Source organism: Falco naumanni, chromosome 1 (genome assembly GCF_017639655.2).
Source record: "Falco naumanni isolate bFalNau1 chromosome 1, bFalNau1.pat, whole genome shotgun sequence".
In the NCBI taxonomy this organism is placed as follows: Eukaryota; Metazoa; Chordata; class Aves; order Falconiformes; family Falconidae; genus Falco; species Falco naumanni.
In genome coordinates, this window is record NC_054054.1 from 120432438 (window position 1) to 120450259 (window position 17822).

General features: G+C 47.2%; 1 protein-coding gene across 2 annotated transcripts in view; it reads left to right on the forward strand.

Moving 5' to 3' along the window:
• The first annotated feature begins 6395 nt into the window (after positions 1–6395).
• ABCC3 (ATP binding cassette subfamily C member 3) overlaps positions 6396–17822 on the forward strand; it is a 50090-nt gene continuing 38663 nt past the window's right edge. The window contains exon 1 of one of the 2 annotated variants that reach the window (XR_005826026.1): positions 6396–6538. Coding sequence is in view for 1 of the 2 variants with exons in the window: in XM_040581818.1 (XP_040437752.1) it covers positions 6509–6538 (30 nt within the window). In the remaining variant the exon portion in view is untranslated. The remainder of the gene's footprint in view (positions 6539–17822) is intronic. The other variant, XM_040581818.1, reaches the window with a different exon arrangement.

Genomic DNA, 17822 nt, shown 5'->3' on the forward strand with positions numbered 1-17822 from the left:
GGAGGTTAGCCCTTAAACAGAGGGAAAGTGTGGATCTGTGTAAAATCCCATGCAAATCCACACAGAGCAGGACTCCAGAGGCGAGTTCTGTAACGCGTCTGCGTTATCTGGGCCATGGGGCCAGCCCCACCAGGCTGGAACCATTGAAGTGCCTTCCCACCCCTCCAAGGCTGCAGGATCCACATGGCACCAAGGTAAGTGGGGCTCACAGGTTCAAGCGCTTTGCACCTCTCTGCACACAGCTGAATTGAGCCCCAGGGTGGTTCCTTGCAGGGGATGTCAGATCCCTCCATTTCCAGCGCCGGCTTTCAGAGGAGCTTGGGAAGGGGTTTGGTTTTCTGCTCTGTTTTGCGTGTATTCCCATATGAGGCTCTTTTGCCAAGTTTTGCTTGTGGTTTTTAGAAGGCTCCCACCCAGACTGGCTGCTCGTGGATATGTGCTCCCAACTTGCCAGAGCCTGGGTCCGGCGCTTTGTTATTCCCTTTGGTGAGTAATTTGGATGCCATGTGAAACTAGGTCGTTTTCTATGTAGTGGTAGCTGCGTCTGGGGAAGCAGCACTTCAAATTTAATTTGTTTCTGGCTTAGACGAGACAGTTAGGTGAACTTGGTTAACTGTCCTGCTGCTGGAGAGCAGTGTCTGGTCAGAAGAGCTGCGTGCACAGCTCATCCCTCAGCTGGAGCTCTGCAAAACCCTGCGAGATGCTTCGTGAGAAACGGGAAAGGTCATTTGTGCCTTCTGTGCTTCAGGTGCTCCAGAGCTACAAATTGAGACGTGCCGGCACGTCTCGGGGGTGACCTGCACTGGAATCTCCCCACATAAGGCAGGAAAAAGCAATGTAAGGGAACGTGCCTGGCTGCCTTTATTGCCACCAGCACCTCCTGAAGGCCGAGCGGTGACCCGCTGCCGGGGGGGGGGGAGGATCCCGCAGACGGGAGGGATCAGGCCAGGGGCGCGGGGGGGGGGGGGGCAGAGGCCGAGCCGAGCGGGCGAGGGGCGTGCGGAGCGGCGGGGCCGGCGCGCAGCGTTTTGCTACCATCTAGCGGGCCGGGGAGCGGGCCGGGCAGCGGGGCTCTCCGCCCTCCCGGCGCCGGGACGCTCCAGCTACCGGGAAAAGGGGTCGGGGCGGGGGCGCCGCGGGGCCGCTCCGCCGCCCGGGAGGCAGGTTCCGTGCCAGCTCCGCGTTGCAGAAACGGCGTGGTACCGTGCGGGGTCGGGGTCGGGGGGGGGGGGTCTGCTTCTGCGGGGGGGGGGGGGGGGTGTTCAACCACTGAATGTATGACAGTCCCTTCGTGGGAAGCGGGTGGGAGCCGGAAGGGTTGCTCCCAGGTTGAGGAGCCCCGTGGCAGCCGGTGAAACCCCGCACCGCTTGGGGCGAGGGGAGATGCTCAAAGCCAGGCTGCTGCACATACAAGTGGCTCTGGCTTGTGCAAAGCCCTGGGATACAATGGCTGGTCCAGGGACAGCCCTTGGGTGCCCAGCATCTTGGAGGCTGTGGCAGCAGCCCAGCTTTGTCCCTGCACGTGCTTATCCCTTGTTTGAAGCACGTGTAGAACACAGAGCCCAGCATGCCCTGTGCGTGCCAGCCCTGTCCCGGCTGCGCTGCACGCAGACCCACCACACAGCCACAACCTGTGAGCCCAGGCGGGGTGTTGGAGCTCTGCTTGGCCCAGCGTGGGAGAAGGAGAAGCCAGCAGGCTTTGTGCCATCTCACCTGGCCTGGGGTGAGGTGCTCCAGGTCTGTTTGCTTGGGTGAAGGCTGAGCACTTGTCACTAGATGGCAATGCCATGAAGTGGTTTAGCTGGTACACTGGTGCACCTGAGGTCCCCAGTAACCTGTTTCTGTTTGGTTTGGCGTGGTCTTCAGCATCACCAGTGAAAGGCATTGCCTTGCTGGCATTTTTGCTTTTGAGGGTGATTGGACTTAAGGTGGTTTTCACATGTTGTATTCAATGCTTTGGATATGTTTACAACATGCTATATAATCCTGCAACATCCTCTGGCATTTTCTACTATGCCTGAGTCACTGAATGCTATAATTGGCAAGATTTCAAAGGTCCTGGGTAGATTATCTTTCCATATCTATTTAATACTCTAAATAATGCAACAAAAGACCCCTGCAGCTCCAGCTGGGAAATGAAGAGGATGGTTAAACCACTTAATTACTTACTGTGCTAACAATTATTTTACAGAAACAGAAAGCAAAATCCAGCTGTTCCAGGGGAAATCAAGAAGTTAATATTGATGTAATTCAACAAAAAACGTACTGTGGTGGACAGCATGTGCTGTGCTGACACCTGTGAAGGCAGTGCAGAACTGCTCTGATGGGTGTCACCAGCTCAGCGTGGCCAAGGGCTGGTGACAACTCCATGTCCATTCAAACAAAGCAGGATCCAGTGTTTGGATTCCTGCAACCACTGTGAATTCTGCAGTGAAATCCTGAACGGCTTCAGCCCATTAAAACTAGGAGAGGTTTGTGGGGTGGCTGAGTTGGCACAGGGAGAGGATAAACTATGGCAATTGTCAGGAGCTGAAGTAGGATAGTTTGGGTCTTGGCTCTGGAAGGCCCAAGTGCCATGTGCTGCTTGTCTGTGGCTGTTTGTCCATCGCTCTAAGCTCCTTCTGCAGCTAAACCACCCACGAGCTGGGTGTGTTACACCTGCCGTGACTTTCATCAACCTCTGCAGGCACACGAGAGCATGTTTGTGGAATTATCTAGCAAGTGAGAGAGACGCCCAGTGCATTTAGAGTTTGGCTGCTCACTGCTGGAGCAGCTCCAGGATCACTTTGGGGTGATCTAGGCAGTTCTCAGCACGTTGAAATGTAGGAGCACTCATGTAACAGGGGAAGATGGTATTACACACAGCATCCTGGAGGAGTCATACACACACCATTTTCTCCTTTTAGGGAGCCCTGATGCAGCAGGTATAACCCACCTCGCCCCACAGCAAACAGAATGACTTTACTGTGCAGCTTCAGGCCAGATGCAGTGTGCTCTCAACCTCCCTGTGCCAGCTTTCCAGGGAGCTGCTGCCTCTGTTCTTCCAACCAGGGGAATCTTGCCTTCCATTCCTTGCTTACAAAGTCACGTAGCCAATATATGCCCAAAAGCAGATCCGTGAGTAAAAACCAGGGCTGCAAATTCCCAGCCCACTCCTTCATCTGTTTTATCATGGGAGTTCTAAACTCCTTATTGCATTTTCCAGAAATGAGGAAATTAAAGTCAAATCCTTTCCTGCAAGAGGAGGGATGCACACTAAATTCAACACCATTGACCCTTTGGGAAGAGGAAACCTGAAGTCTGCTGCTACTCATGCAGTGTTGACTTTAAGCAGAGTTTGTTACAAGTCCACATCTTGTATGTGTTAAAACAAGGCGTTGTCCCCTTTCTTATAGAGTAAATGTATAGGGCCTTGCTGTAAATGCTTCTTTGGCAGTCTCTTTTTCTTACCATCTGTAAAATGTGACGCCTCTGTGGGTCTTGGAAAGAAAGCTGAGCCTCTGCCGTTCCAAGCAGAGAAAGAAGGTGATATTTATAGTCAACTAACCATAAAACTGTGACTTCCAGAGCTGCACATGCTCAAACACTCCCCAACCCTCAGCTCTAAATGTCCTTCTTTATATGGATTGCTGCAGGAGTTGGCCACACTTCATTTTGCTTTTAGTGCTTTGCAAATCAGCGTGAGGTGTGATAGGAAGAGCAGCCTGCCTCACACCTGGCACGGTGCTTACACAAACAGCTTCTCTCTGGCGTTGCCTCCCGTCCTGCCCCAGCCAATTGCTCTGGCTGATAGCTTGCCTTCCGCTGCTGGCCCTGGGTGTGCCTTGGAGGTGCTTCGTGACTGCGCTGACTTGACCTGCATCTATGTGTTAGCAGGTGAAAAGTCCTTTACTGTGCAGCTGGCGTGGAAAAGAGCATTTAAATACATTGCTGAATGAACCCAGATCAGCTGTTGCCACTCCCTGGAATAAACGTTCATTGAGAAAAGGTGAGTTCCTGAACTCCCTGGCGTTCACACCAGAGGTGCCGTTTTGTTTTCCTGCGTACCCAGCCTGCATTTGGGGGAACATCACAGGAGTAATGACATGTTCTAGGTACGTCCATCTTCCCTCCCATCATCAAAAGGAAACAAGTGAGCTGCCTGAGATAGTGCTTCAGGCTCCGCTTTGCACCAAGTTCAGCAGAATCCTTTACCATGGCCCTTCCCAGGAGCTTTTAAGCTTCTCTCCCCATCTCATCTGTCTGAGACTTTAATATTTCCTTAATTCCTGCCTTTGATTTTTCCCTCTCAGCTAGCCAGTAATTACACTGCGAAGTCAGTGCAAGCCGGCAGGGTCTGCTGAGGTCCGTGCTGGCTGGCTGTGGCTTTCCTTGAGCTCATGGGGGAGGGCACATGGGGGGAGCTGGCACCCCAGTTGGTACCCGCTGCATCAGTATGATGAGTATAATGGCATGAACTGCTACTGAAGGCAGAAGCTGCCCACCATGAATTAGGAACATGAAGCAAGAGGCAGAATCATTTAAGGCCCCCTGCTTCAGGGTCCTGTGAGATGCAGGGAAATACCCTAATACAGAACCTTCCCCTACAGATACAGTGGAACAAGCCTACTGAAGTCAATAATTTAATCAGGGACTAATTCATATTGCACGTGTCAGTGGAACTCTGCAGTATGCTGGCAAAATTAACCTCTCCCCTCCCATATGCACAGCCTACAATAGCTGTTTGTGAGGTGCCTCTGTACATGTGACATCTTATAATGTCAAAGCTGGTGTTAGTTTTGGGCGTGTTTTCAAACTGCACCAAGTTCTGCTCCTTGGTGCAAGAAGCACAGAGCGGTATGTTCGTGTGTCAAGAGACACTCAGCACTTCTCTTGGAGCAACTGCTCTTACAGGTTGTTGCAGGAGAGGAGATTTAAAGAGCCATGAAGGAGTAACTCCCAGCTATTACTGACTTTTCTTTAAACTTTTATTGTGGTGCAATTCTGCCGAACAGAAGTTTCAATCTAAGACTTGCAAAGGCAACCCACGATGCCCTTAGAAGGTGTTCACCCAGTTGGCTAGGGCTTCTCTAGTATTTCCCTGGGAGGGCTGTAATGTGATTGTGCTGATTAACCTGGATCAGCCTGAGATTTCAAATGTTGCAAGCAATCACCCTAGAATCTTATCTTGGGCAAGATCTAATCTTCCCACACTAATAAGAACGGCGTCCCTTTAGTCAGATTACAGTAAATGTCTAAAACAAATTCTCAGCGTTGTTCATGGGAAGCACATGGCTTCCTCTTACAGTACTCTGGGTATTACCCTTAGTGGCTTCAGTGTTCTTTGTAGAAGATTAGCAGAATATTTTTTCTTTAGGGATGGTATATTTTTGGGACACAGGAATACTATGCTTCTCATCTCTTTTCTTCCGTTCTGGTGAGCATTTTTGACACGACCCCTCTGTGTGACTGTTCCTCACCTTCTAGTGAGGAAGGCAGCTCAAACTCTTTTTTTAAATATTTAAGTAGATTTGTGGCAGCAGGGTGCTCTTTGTGAGATAATGTTATTGAACCAGATGCTGTGGCAAGCGGGTGGGCAGACAGCAGGTGCTGGGAGGTCAGTAAGGCTGCAGGCGCAGCCCGAGAGGAGAGCAAACGGTGCTTCTGCGTCCCGGGGAGGGGAAATCCAGGTTGTGTCCAAGGTGCTACACTACCGAATCCATTAGTTACACATGGAGTTTATTGACTGAGAGCTTTGGGAAACGGATCTGCGCCGCTGGTTTAGCTGCACATCTATGGCAGGAGCAATCGGTGTGAAGGAAAAGGCTGGAGATGGGTGGGTAAGGGATGTGATGGTCATCTAAGTCCTGTTGAGGTGACCGTGCTCCACACCGCTCCGCGGGGGAGATGCCGGGCCCTGTCTCCCGGTGTTAGCGTTATCCCAGTGCTCCGGGCAGAGGCTGCTCCCTACGGCCGCGGTGACTGTCCCTCGTCCCTCAGCCAGCGCTTCCCCCGCCGCGTGGGGACCGCCCGTGTCCCCTCCAAGGGCAGGGTCTGGCTGTCCCAGCGGGTTACGCTGAACAGGGCAAATGCTTTCCTGCGGGCCAGCCCCTTCCACGGGCCGGCCGCCCTCGGGAAGCCGCATCCCGGCAGCGGCAGGAGGGCTGCGGCAGCCCCTCTCCCCGCTCCGTGGCACAGCCGGGGAGCCCGGCCTCCGGGGGCCTGCCGCAGCGGGGCCGGGGCCGCCCCCGCGCTGCCCCGCCGGCGGAGGGAGGCGCTGGGCCTGTGCCGGGCGCCTCCCGGACCGAGGGGCCCCCGCTGAGGCGGCCCCGGCCGGCGCCTCCCGGCCCGAGGGGCGAGGGCAGCGGGGCGGTGGCGCTGGCGACTCCCGCCGCCGGCGGGGAGGGTGGGCCGGGGCGCGTCGGGCCCGCTCCTCCCCGCCCCCGGCCCGCCCAGCAGGGAAGGAGCCGGCATCTCCCCCGTCCGGTGCCCGGCGTGGGCCTGAGGAGCTGCCGCCCCTGCCGCGGCCATGGAGGCTTTCTGCGGGTCCCGCTTCTGGGTAAGCAGCGCGGCCGGCGGTGCCGCCTCCCTCTCCCCTTCCCGCCCCGCGGGTGCCCCTCGCTGCGGAGAAAGTTGGACGGGAGGTTTGCGCGGAGGGGCCGGGGGAAGGCGGGGAGCAGCCCCCTCGGCGCCGGTTGCGGGGCTGCCCCAGGGGCGGAGGAGAAGCGCCGTGCCCCGCTCTGCCGCCGCCGGCGGGGGTTTCCCCGCGAACGGGACCGTGTGCTCGCCGCGCCGGGTCTGAGGGGCCGGAGCGGGCAGGGGGGACAGGTCGGTCCCGCGGCTTCGGAGGGGGCTGAGCTGCATCATCCCCTCGCCTGCCTCGGCACAGCGGCCGGCCTTGCTGTCGCCAGCCAGCCTCTCTACCAGAGCCGGGACCCCGCCAGGCCCCGGGGGACCCCGCCAGGCCCCGGGCCGTGCCGCAGCCCCCTCCTTCCCGCGGGAGGCGCGGTGCCCCCCGCAGCTCCTGGGGGCTGTAGCCCACCCCTGGGCCTCACAGCCGTGGGCCTGCTGGGTGCCCCTGCCGGGGGGGGGGGGGTCCTGCCGGGGCGCTTCTGCTCAGCCTTGCTGCCGCTCCGCGGGATGGCAGCGCCTGTCAGCGCTGAGAGCCGTGGGCTGTGGCAGCCAGGGGTGGTCACCAGGCTGGGAGCACTGGGTGACTTGTGTTCAGAGCCGTCAGCCCTTTGGGAAGGCTGATTGCAGCAGGCGCTGAGTTTGTGAGCAGAAAAGTTGGGAAACTGGTGCCCGTAGTCTTGTGCTGAAGCGTCTAAGTGCTGTTGCAAGTCTTTGGAGCAGCGTTTCCCCAAGGTACAGCTGCTCTCCTCAGCGCTGTGTGGCAGGCACTTCGGAGCAAGCGAAGCCGTGGGGATTTCAGCACATATGGTGAGTCTGGAATTGCCCTCCAAGAAATCACAATTTGTGCACGTGCCTTTCTCTTACACTGATTTAGCTCAAGGGAGATTTTTTTCAAAGAAAGATGAACAGGAATGAAACCAAGTGTCTGAAGATGAATCGCTGCTAAGAAGGCTATTAAAGAACATGAGCAGTTGGCTGTGAGGACTTGATGCTGAGCTCCATCATCAGATAACTAATTATCTTTCAAAAACTGTCCCAACATTACTTTTTCAAAGACGACTTAGGCTCCTAAGCCCCTTAGATTTCTTCATTCACTTTCACATATCATTTCCAAGCACCCTCACACTCTGCTACAACACATGGCAGATAAGCTTGCTCAAACAAGTATTTTCACCTCTTATTTCTACTATAAACACTTATAGAACAGGAACAAGCACAAACAGATCAACACTGTTCACTACTTTATAGACTGCCTGGAGAAGCATGTCCTGGCTTCTCAAGGAAGGCTTAGTGCAACTATGTGGCCAAAGCTTTTGGTAACAGGTTATTGATACATAATATAAATGTTCATGCGGTTCTGCTGGTTTTAAGTATGAGGTAAATGTATCATTCGGTGCTTTATGCAGTACTGTTACTCAAGCACAGGACCCTTTGTGGTGCTGTGTCTGGTGTACGCTACACTGAGGTAGTGTATCTTAGTTTTAATATTGCCAAGGCTTTTCAGAACTGAATTTGCAGGAAGGAGTATAGGGGTAATCCAGGGAAGAGATTTTAATTACTAAACATTTATTTACAGCATAAATGATGAAGAGATCTGAATGTGTTTAACAAAGCATAAATAATAATTAAAAAATATACCTTCAGCCTTGCTCAAAGTAATAGTTCAAATGTGATTAATGCCAGTTATCTGTAACATGGTAGTTTGGCAGAAGAATGCATTTTCTGCCTGAGTCTGTGAAGGAAGATGTCAGGCGTGTGTTACAAGACTCCATAAACTTCTTTTTTTGTGTAACTATCACACACTTCAACATAAAGTATTAGTAAAGAATAAAAGGAGACTGATTGAAAAGAGATGAACAGTGTTACTTAAACAAATGGGCAAACTACTTAATAAATGTAAACCTGTTTTGTTCCTTCAGAATGTTCCAGAGTTGTTTAGACTCAAAACAACCTTCCATCTGCTTGTTTTAAAAAATGTTACTCAATAACTGTGTGAAACGGAACATGTGACCCAGTGACCAGCAGATTGAACTCAGTGACCAAGAGTCTTATACCTCACTTCAGTAGCCAGTGGTATTTTCTGATAACAGGAATGTATATAGAGAACTGATTTTATGAGAGGTTGTAAGTGATGACCATGTGGATGACAGTCACCTTGAAATGATTTGCTGTGCAAATATGTTGTTCCATAAGAAAATGTAGGTAGAAGCTTCTTTTTGAAATAAGTCAACGAAAGTTGAGTTTTCACATGCTGCCGTGCACTTGAAGAATGGAGAACAAGGTGAAAGGCAGTCACTGGCCTGTGCACACCAAACCAATGGTGTTCAGCTTTGCAGTTCAAGAACTTCATAAAATGTGAACCATTATTAATGGTTGCTTTTTCATAGCTGATGAACTTCAACACTTTCCCCATTTTTTGTCAAAGAAAATCTAGATATTTTTGGAAGCTGAATGACATATTGGTGTCGGTTTTAAAACTGTATAGAGTGAAAGGAAACATGCTGTTCCAATTTAAACAGTCTTTGTTTTGGAGTTTAAACCAGCTACAATACTTTTCTGTTAAAATGAGGTCAGAATCAAAACAGAATGATTCAGAACTAGCTCATGAAAGTGTTTACGGTGAAATATATCTACTTGAACAGATGATTGATTTGTCTTGGATTTTTTTGGATTATCAAAAGTGTTAAGGTTTCAACTCTTCACCCTGGTGCAGGGTGGGGGAATTTTGCTGGAAGTGTCAACGGATTGGGGTTTTTTTGATTTTGTGCAGAGGCAAAATGATCTCCTGTTCAACCCATTTTAGAAATCAGAAATGAAAGAAAATGCTGTAGGTCACATTAGAAATCTATGAATGTTTTTGCCTTCCAGCTACCACTTTACCTGTTGAACATAAAATCAGAAATCACTAATACAAATACAGGGTATTTATAGATAAAAGAGGAACAACTAGAACATTATTTATTCAAAATGCAGCATGAACAATCTCTTCATCTGAACACTTAGAAACACATTGTCTCTTTCAATTGAGAATTTGAAGCTAATTGTTAATATCACCTAGCAGTGTTCCCAAGTTAAATGCCTTTTGCGAGGAGATGAATGTAATAGTGCACACTGGCACAAGGCAGTCCTTAGGAGTGTTATTTACTATTGCCCGTAATTGCTATTAATTACCCATAATTACCATTACTTTATTGTGTCACATATTTAGTATGTGATAGTAAGTGTGCTAGATAGGTGTGCTAATTAACGTGACCCACAATCCCTGTACTTTAAAAGTAGATACAGGGGAATTACTACATATTTGTTGCTTATGTCCTCCGCTAGTAAAATGTGAGCAGTTCCTCCGAGAGGAGAACAAAGTGATCTCCTAGGGAGTGTTTGCTGCAGAAGTGTTTTGGCCTAATGACTAAACAGCACGAGCTTAGAAAACCAAATTCTGTGCCAGTGTAAAGACATGTCGTCTTTCTGCAGCTCAGGCCCTCTGGGTGAGTGATGGCTGCTGAGAGAATAAAACGTGAAGTACTCGGCAGCACTTGGCTCCTGTTTGTATGATGGGTGATACAAACACCTTAGCCTACAGACAGAGTGCCTGGGCTTGGGCAGTAGCTTGTGGTTTCGGGGCTGGGGTTTTCTTAACAGCATAAATAGGAAATGTGAGGACAAGTGATAGAGTGCTTCAAAGGGGAGACCGCAACTTCTAGTCAGTTACGGAAGAGATCCAGGCTTGTTCCTTTTGATCTTGCTTAGCTGACAGAGCTCACTTTCCTTGCCTACCCTGTGTCTTGGTAACCTGACACACATTTTTTTATTGTTGGTTTGTTGTTTTTTTTTTCTTCCCATCCCATGTGAAATTGCTGGCAGCTTTTTCATCCAGTGCCTCTTGAGTAATTCAACAGGAAGTTGCAGTAACTCTCAAAAGTAAACAGTACCTCGGTCTTGTCTTTGAGATAGTCTCATGCAGGCATGCCTTTAACCTTCAGCTTTGCGGATATTCCTTCACCTTGAGTCATTCTGTGAAATTTTGGTAGGCTTGGGCTGAAAGTCATGCCACTTTCTGGAAAAGCAACTTCCTGCTCTGTTGGCTCAAAGTGCCGCCAGTCTCCCCTCTTCATAATTTCCCCTTTTGCTTCATCATATATCGTGCTTAAATTTTTGTAATAATAATAGCTAATAATAATAATAATAATGATAGCTGTAGTAAGGAAGAAATATTTCTTTGAAGAAAGATGACAATGTACTTCTTGCAATGTGTTTTTCTTTAAAAGAAACTTGTACACAACTTAAGTGGTTTGGCCCTAAATTAATAATAAAACATTGAATTTCAATTATTCCATTATAATCTCAACTAAATTAGTTTCAGCAGAGGAAGAGTGAAGTGAAAGGTAATAGCAGGTCATTGCAAAGGAAGGATTCTGCAGTAGGATGGTGTAGTCCAGACTGACTGTTCTTTATATATAATCTTCCCCTTCTGCCATGCTGTGATAAACACAGAATGCTCAGTGTTTATAGATATTTAAATGTGATACAGACCCCCACATAATCTTTTTTAACTGCATCCAACTTCAGATAATGGAGTCCCACTTCTATAAATCTCTTCACAAATGATTGCGTCAGGTGTCTGTCTTCTTTCTCATGTTAGGTAGGAGAGCAAACTAGGTGATGGTAATGGTCTCTTCAGACATCAGATCTATGAAGTTACACTCTCTCAAAGGGTAGCTGTGTTGGTAGCATCCTGAACTTAAAAGCAATGAAGTACTCAAGCTCAAATCCTCCAGGATTTTAAGATTCTTGAATTGAGTTGAATGGAGCTATTGCTAAAGGATTCGGGCTTCAGATTCTGTATGTCAAGAGCAGTATAAATATTTGTCATTAGATTTGCAGTCTTATACAGGGCCTATTATCATTCATCTGTGTGTAAATGGCATAATAGATTGTATTTGAATGTGTTTGGGAAAGACGAGGTCTGGATTTGAGAGTTATGAGCAGAACTTAATACTAGTGAAAGCTGCCAATATCAAGGATTTATGGAGTCCTTCAGTGACAGTGTTAATTAATGAAGCTCATGAAAATGACATTCATTTCAGTAGAATATCTGAATGTGATTGTTCGGAAAGCAGCTATTACCATTTCCTTCAAACCAGGCAACTGATGGGTCAAATGAACAGTAGTCCTCTGTGCCAGAGAATGGTAGCAGCTGATAAAATTGTCACCACCAACATCTGAGCAGGATGGCTGAGTCCTTTCTGGAATTCCCAGTTGCAATTCTGGAATTGCAGGAAAAAGGATTTTTAAGGAGGGGGCAAAAAAAAAAAAAAAAAAAGCCCAAGGTGAGAAGAATCTCTTTTTGCCCAGGTGCGCAGTGACCTTGTGGGAAGTGCTTCACAAAGATCTGGACACAAAAGCCTGTTTGTCCCTCCCTTCCATGTGTTTCCTGGGCATGAGACAGTAAAACTTGAGGGTGCTGTGAGATGGGGCAGATGGTGAGGAGGCAAGGACCCACCTTGCTTTAACAGGGGATTAAAGCTCCACGGGGAGATTTCTTCTCTGCAGCAAAACTCAAGGTCATGTATGTTCTTCAGCTTTCAGCACAACTCTTCCTCCCTGGACACAGCTCTGACCATTGTAGCTGAAGTGACATAGCTGGTAGATGTAGTGTCTGGGACTTAAGAATACTATAGAGTTTGCCTCCTGAAAAGAAATAATATCTGAAATAAAGTCTGAGTCACATGAGGACCTCCTTAAAATGGAGCTCATTTAATTGCTACAGTTAAGAATTTAAAGCATTTTGAGATGGGGATGGGCTTAGCTTACCTGGTAGGCAAATTACTATGCCACTGGAGATATAATCCTTTCCTTTCTACACGTGTGAATTTGTAATGTATTAAAATGAAGAGACTATTACTGTTTAAAATTTAATTTAAAAAAATTTCCTTTGAAAAACCTATTAAATGGGATCTTTGATTTTTCCAGTAAGCTAATGCTCCATTTGTCTCCTGATACTGCCGTGAATGTGATGGGCCATTATCCAGTCGCACATTATTTGGCTGAGCTGGAGGAGAGCATCGCAGAACGCAGCCAAAGATCTTCCCAGGAATGTGTTCAGGCTTTTGTAGGGCCAGGAGCCTTGATTCCATGCTGGGCCTGTGTGAGCTGGCACCTTGTCCCTGTGCTAATCACCCAGCAGCGTGAGAGGCAAAGTCAATGTAATAAAACTTAAATCATTTACAGTAATGTCATGTGCCGGTGCCATAAAGCTTTGAATTAGAACAGAGTAAGAAATGAAGGAGGGGGAGAAGAAAAACTATTTCATGGGAGTTGTTTCAAACGTCAAAGTAATTTAGTTTCAGAAGTAATAATTTCTTTCTGAAACTTTCTGGGAATGCATTTGACACTTGTGCAATTAAAAGAACTAAATAAATTCTCATTTCTTCCTTTGCTCTCTCTCCTTTCCCCCTCAGCTGAATGACTTGTATTCTAGAATCTCCCCTACCTTTCACATCTGCAAATTGTTTCCCTTTCATTTCTCTTTGTTATTATGTACATTTGGAAACACAGAAAAAAAAAACAAAAAACCCAGGGGAAAAAACCTCCATGTTCTGAGTATCATCATTTTGTTATAGCAAGGGTAGGTGAGAGCAGGCAAAGTGGAACAAAAAGCAGTAAAAAACGTAATGCTTTTATGTTTTGTCCCCTTTGAAAAAGCAAGGTATGTCTTCTGGGGGAAACAGTTTACTACTGGAAGAGCGATCTGATGGAAAATCGTGGCCAGTGGTGATCTTCATATGCAGCAATGCTATTCTGTCTGCTGCTTTTTTCCCCTTTTTTGTCCTGCCCCGATATAGAGTTGGCACATCATGCTCACATGTTCATGACCTGCAAAAATTCACTTTCCGGGTCTCAGCCTCTTTGTGGCAAAGTGTTAAAGTTCTAGTTCGTTTGGCTATTTGAAGCGTTGTTACCGTAAGCGTGTTGCAGTTCGGTCACTGATCTTGCAGCAGTTCTTTACGGATGGTGCTCCTCTCTTCAAACTAGCGCTGGCTGGGTGGATTCAGTTGCGGAGTGTTTGTACAGATCGTAGTTAAACATGATTCTTTTAGAAACAGGGATTTCCTGGGTGTTGAAAAAAAACAAGTTCTAAGCTTTAAGTTCACATCGCTTAGGGTTGGATGGAAGCTGTGCGTGCATTTGGTTTGGGGTAGAGCAATGTACCGGGGCAGTTCTGCCTTTGCTTCAGTTTCTGTGGTTAACAGAGTCCTTTTCCATAGTCACCATATTTTCTTTATCTCTGATTTTTTCTGGCTTAACAACATGGAAGTCCAGCCTTCACTTTGAGAAGAAGGGAAGAGAAGAGAGAATAGCTGAGAGGATGGGGGAGGTGTATGAGCAGACATTTCCAAAAGGTGCTACCTGCAGTGGTGCTTTGTGAGCTCTTTTTCTCTCTGAAACTACTGCCATGGTTTAGGGCCAGACTGCAGATTTCACTCTTCTTCTGAATAAAAATGACTGAAATAAGCAGAAATTTTGTGGACTGAGAGATGAGTACAATTTGTGCATATTAACTCTGCAAGTATAGCTAAAGTGTAGTGCTCCTCTGTGTTAGGTGAGCTTAGGTCAGGTCTGTAAGTGATAAACGGGCTTAATCTTGGCATTAAAGCTCATTAGCACCCAGAGTCTGTCCTTGCCCTCTGGTCTGCTGCTGCATTTGACTTCTTGGAGCTCCCCTAATGAGAGTCCCTGCAGCTGAAGAGTGTGACCCACCTTGGGTGCTTGAGATGGTGCGTGACCTCTGTGTCCTGCTCTACCCCCCCCCCCCCCCCCGAACTCTCACGCTGCTGTCATGTTAAAGACAGCCTTGACCAGACATTAAAACCTCATTATCTCTGCAGTCAATTTGTCGGTTGCAACTCCCACTAGGCAGGTGGAATGTCAGAGCAGCACTGCTGACAAATTCTTTTGTGACAATCCCTTTTACTATTATTGTACAGCAGCCCAACTGGATGGGCCAGCTTAAAATGGAGGAGTCAGGGTGGGAAGGGGAGAAAATAAAGCAGGGGCTGCCTTGTACTTCTTCTTAATTGAGCTACATTCATTATGATCCTTGAATTAACCCAACGCCTTTCAGCTGAAAAGAGCTGGGATGGCTCAAATTAAGGGTATTCCCCAGCACCCATTGTTACACTGGGATCAAATGGGGCAACCCACTCCTTTATTTGTACTTGCATCAGGTTATAGGAAAAGCCTTTGATGATGCAATTGAGAGGAAGTTTTCTCTACAGAACTATACAGCTTTGATCAATCTTACAAGGCAGTTGGGGACTTTATTCTGAAGGAATGATCCTGTGTCCTTTTCTTCTCAGTCCTGCTTTTGATTCAGGAGCATTTGTACCTCTGTGGTTGCACTATGCCTTCCTTTCTTGGTCCCTTTGTCCAAGCAAGAAGGCTGACTGCTGCTAAAACAGTTGAAGTAGATGGATTTTACTTTTACTTTAGGTGTATGTTGTTGTAGATGCATATATTTACTGTGGTCAACTTATACTTTATTATTTCTCTTAAGCTACAGATGCTTTTCTGAAAGCCCCGTTTCCTGGGCTCACAGGACTGTGGCAGAATATGAGCCTGTTTTTATTTTTTTTTAATCCAGCCTCAGTTTTGTTCACAACAGCAGAGCAGCTCTGAACTTCTAGTTGTAAAAACTAAGAAGAGAAGAAAAGGAAACTTACTGTTTCATGTTAATGACTGTCATTAAGCCAGTACCTTGATTTTTGAATGTCTGGTCCACAGTTCTCAAGTGCGTTGTGTAGTTGGTACCGTTTGTACCATGAAACTTCAACTCAAGCAAAAACCTGTGACTAGTTACTCCGTCATCATAAACTAGCTTGTATAGGCTATGAACATGTGCCAGATCTATTTGATCCATTAAAATAAGCCACTAATGATCCTTTTACTGCTGGAAAAGAAAGTTCAGCATCCTGCATGGTGTCCTTCACTAATGCAGATAACTGTTGCAGTATGCTTTGTAAACTGAAAAATGCTATGTCTGGTTAATAACTGTGTGGTTCATGCACTATTATAAAAGCTTATGTCCTCTCAACTTTTTTTCCAAGCAGTGGTGCTGTAGCGGAGAATGTCCCATCTCTTGCCCTTAAGGGCTGGGGAGATGGTTGTTCCTGTAATTGTGTGAAGGAATTGAGTTGTGCAGCAGCCACTGTGGATTAATGAAGCATGTTACTCCTTCTGTACATAAGGGTGAAATTGTTCCTTTGGAAATGTAAATGGATGGTCTTGCTGTGAGAATGCCGTTTGAAATGGGCAGCCTTCTGGAGTCTTGGAGCAGAGGGCTTGTTTGTTTGCATTTGTGCTCTAAAATGCTTATCAGAGTTTACCGGCAGGGACCAAGCAGAAGAGGTGGACAACAGCTGGAAATGGGAGGTGAGACAGGGAGGCGCTGAGATGAAGCCTGTGATGTAGCTAAAACTGAGCCCTGACTGTTTTTGGTGGTGTGGTTCAGAGCTGCTGCAGAGAGCCATGCTTGTTGTGGGGTGGAGGCAGTGTGGTAGAGCCAAAAGAAAACCATCCTTTTTTTCTTCCTCTTCTTTTTTTTGCCAAGCTGTGTGAATGAAACTCCCAGCAGGGTATTTACTAGATCTAGGGGCAATAGAAGGGCAGAAAGATTGTCCTCCGTATTTAGATTCTCACTAACAGTTTCTTTTACAAGAGATACCATTTCCATGTTTGTTTACTGTGGGGAAGCATTGCCACTTTTAGTTTTTCACTTATCTCTCTCTGGGAAGGGTGTGTACCTTCCCAGTCAGCTTTTCAGTTTGATTTTTTAATCTTAAATAATGTGCCAACTGGTGATAACTGACACAGAATCAGCGATATGTCATGTACTAACCTTGGGTAGGGTGTGAATGACATCAGCACAGTGGCCTTCATTTTCCCAAGCAGATAAAGAATGAATTTGTGTTTCCTGTGCTTTTCCCAATTATTTTTGTGCTGTAGGAACTTAGAGAGAAGCATGTATTAATTTATCCATTCAATGGAGTTAGCTGCTTGAGACGACAAAGGATATTGTTAGCCTTCCCTAGGGTTTGGGAGCTTTCCATTGCCAGCTGTTTGAGGAGCATTATTGCAGCATCAGCTGTATGCCAGGAAAAGCCAGTGTGAGGCACTTTCATTTTAAACTTCTGTAGTGGAGTAGGAGTTGGTTTAGACTTAACCCAAACACCAGAACCCCAGCTGGTCTTTCTCAGCAGGCTCTATTAACATAATCCTTGAGGTTTGGGAAAGGGATAGGAATTTCCCTGTTCCTGTTTTTCAGCCTAGCTTTAGGCTTTCTGTTTGTTCCCCTTTTTCTTTGAAAACTAAGGCATGACATGCAAGAAGCCCAAGATGTGATGCTCTGAAATTTTTTTTCCTTTAAAGGCATTATTAGTTTTAAGGGTGGCATTTTCAATAGCAGTTTTCTTTTCCAGAGGGGAAAGTGTAATAGAAAGTGCTAAGTATTAGAGCAGCTTTAATGTTGCTCAGAGCTTCCCCTGCTGAATACCTTCCCTTAAATGAAGATCATGTATTTAATACTGCTCATCTAAATGTAAGTCCTGCTGCACAGATGGCCTTTAATATGAGGGCTGTGTTTACAAAGGCTGTGACTGGAGTGATGGGTGTGACTGAAAACTGCTGCAAGGGACAATGTCAATGATATTCTTAAATGATCAACAGAAAGCCCCACTAATGTGTAAGTTTTAAACTCCAGGGGATCCCATGTCTGGTGTGAAGCTGTAACAAGCATCTCTGATCTCTTTTGCCATGGATGTTGGCATTGCGTTTAAGCAGTATTACAGAATTAAGTAAATTCTGTGCCCAGGGAGTTTGGTACGGTGGACTGGTATTTGTGCAATGCTGTATCTTGCCAGCAAAGCCTCCTACCTGATCCATGATACTGCATCCAGGGAAGTGCTGCTGATCACTGACAGTTGCCACAGAGCTCTTGGCAATCTGGAGGAGCCAGGGAGCACAGTGGGAGTCTGGATTAGGAGGAGGTCGCAGGTTACTGCCCTTAAGACTCACTTCTGAAGAAGCGAGCTGACAGCGATGTTAGCTGTGTTGGGCGTGCTGGCTGTTACAATTTTCCTGAGATAAGTTTCTTGGAGAAAGTGGTGTTCCCCAACACGTGCTGCTATTTCCTCCTAGGAGATGCTTGTTGATGG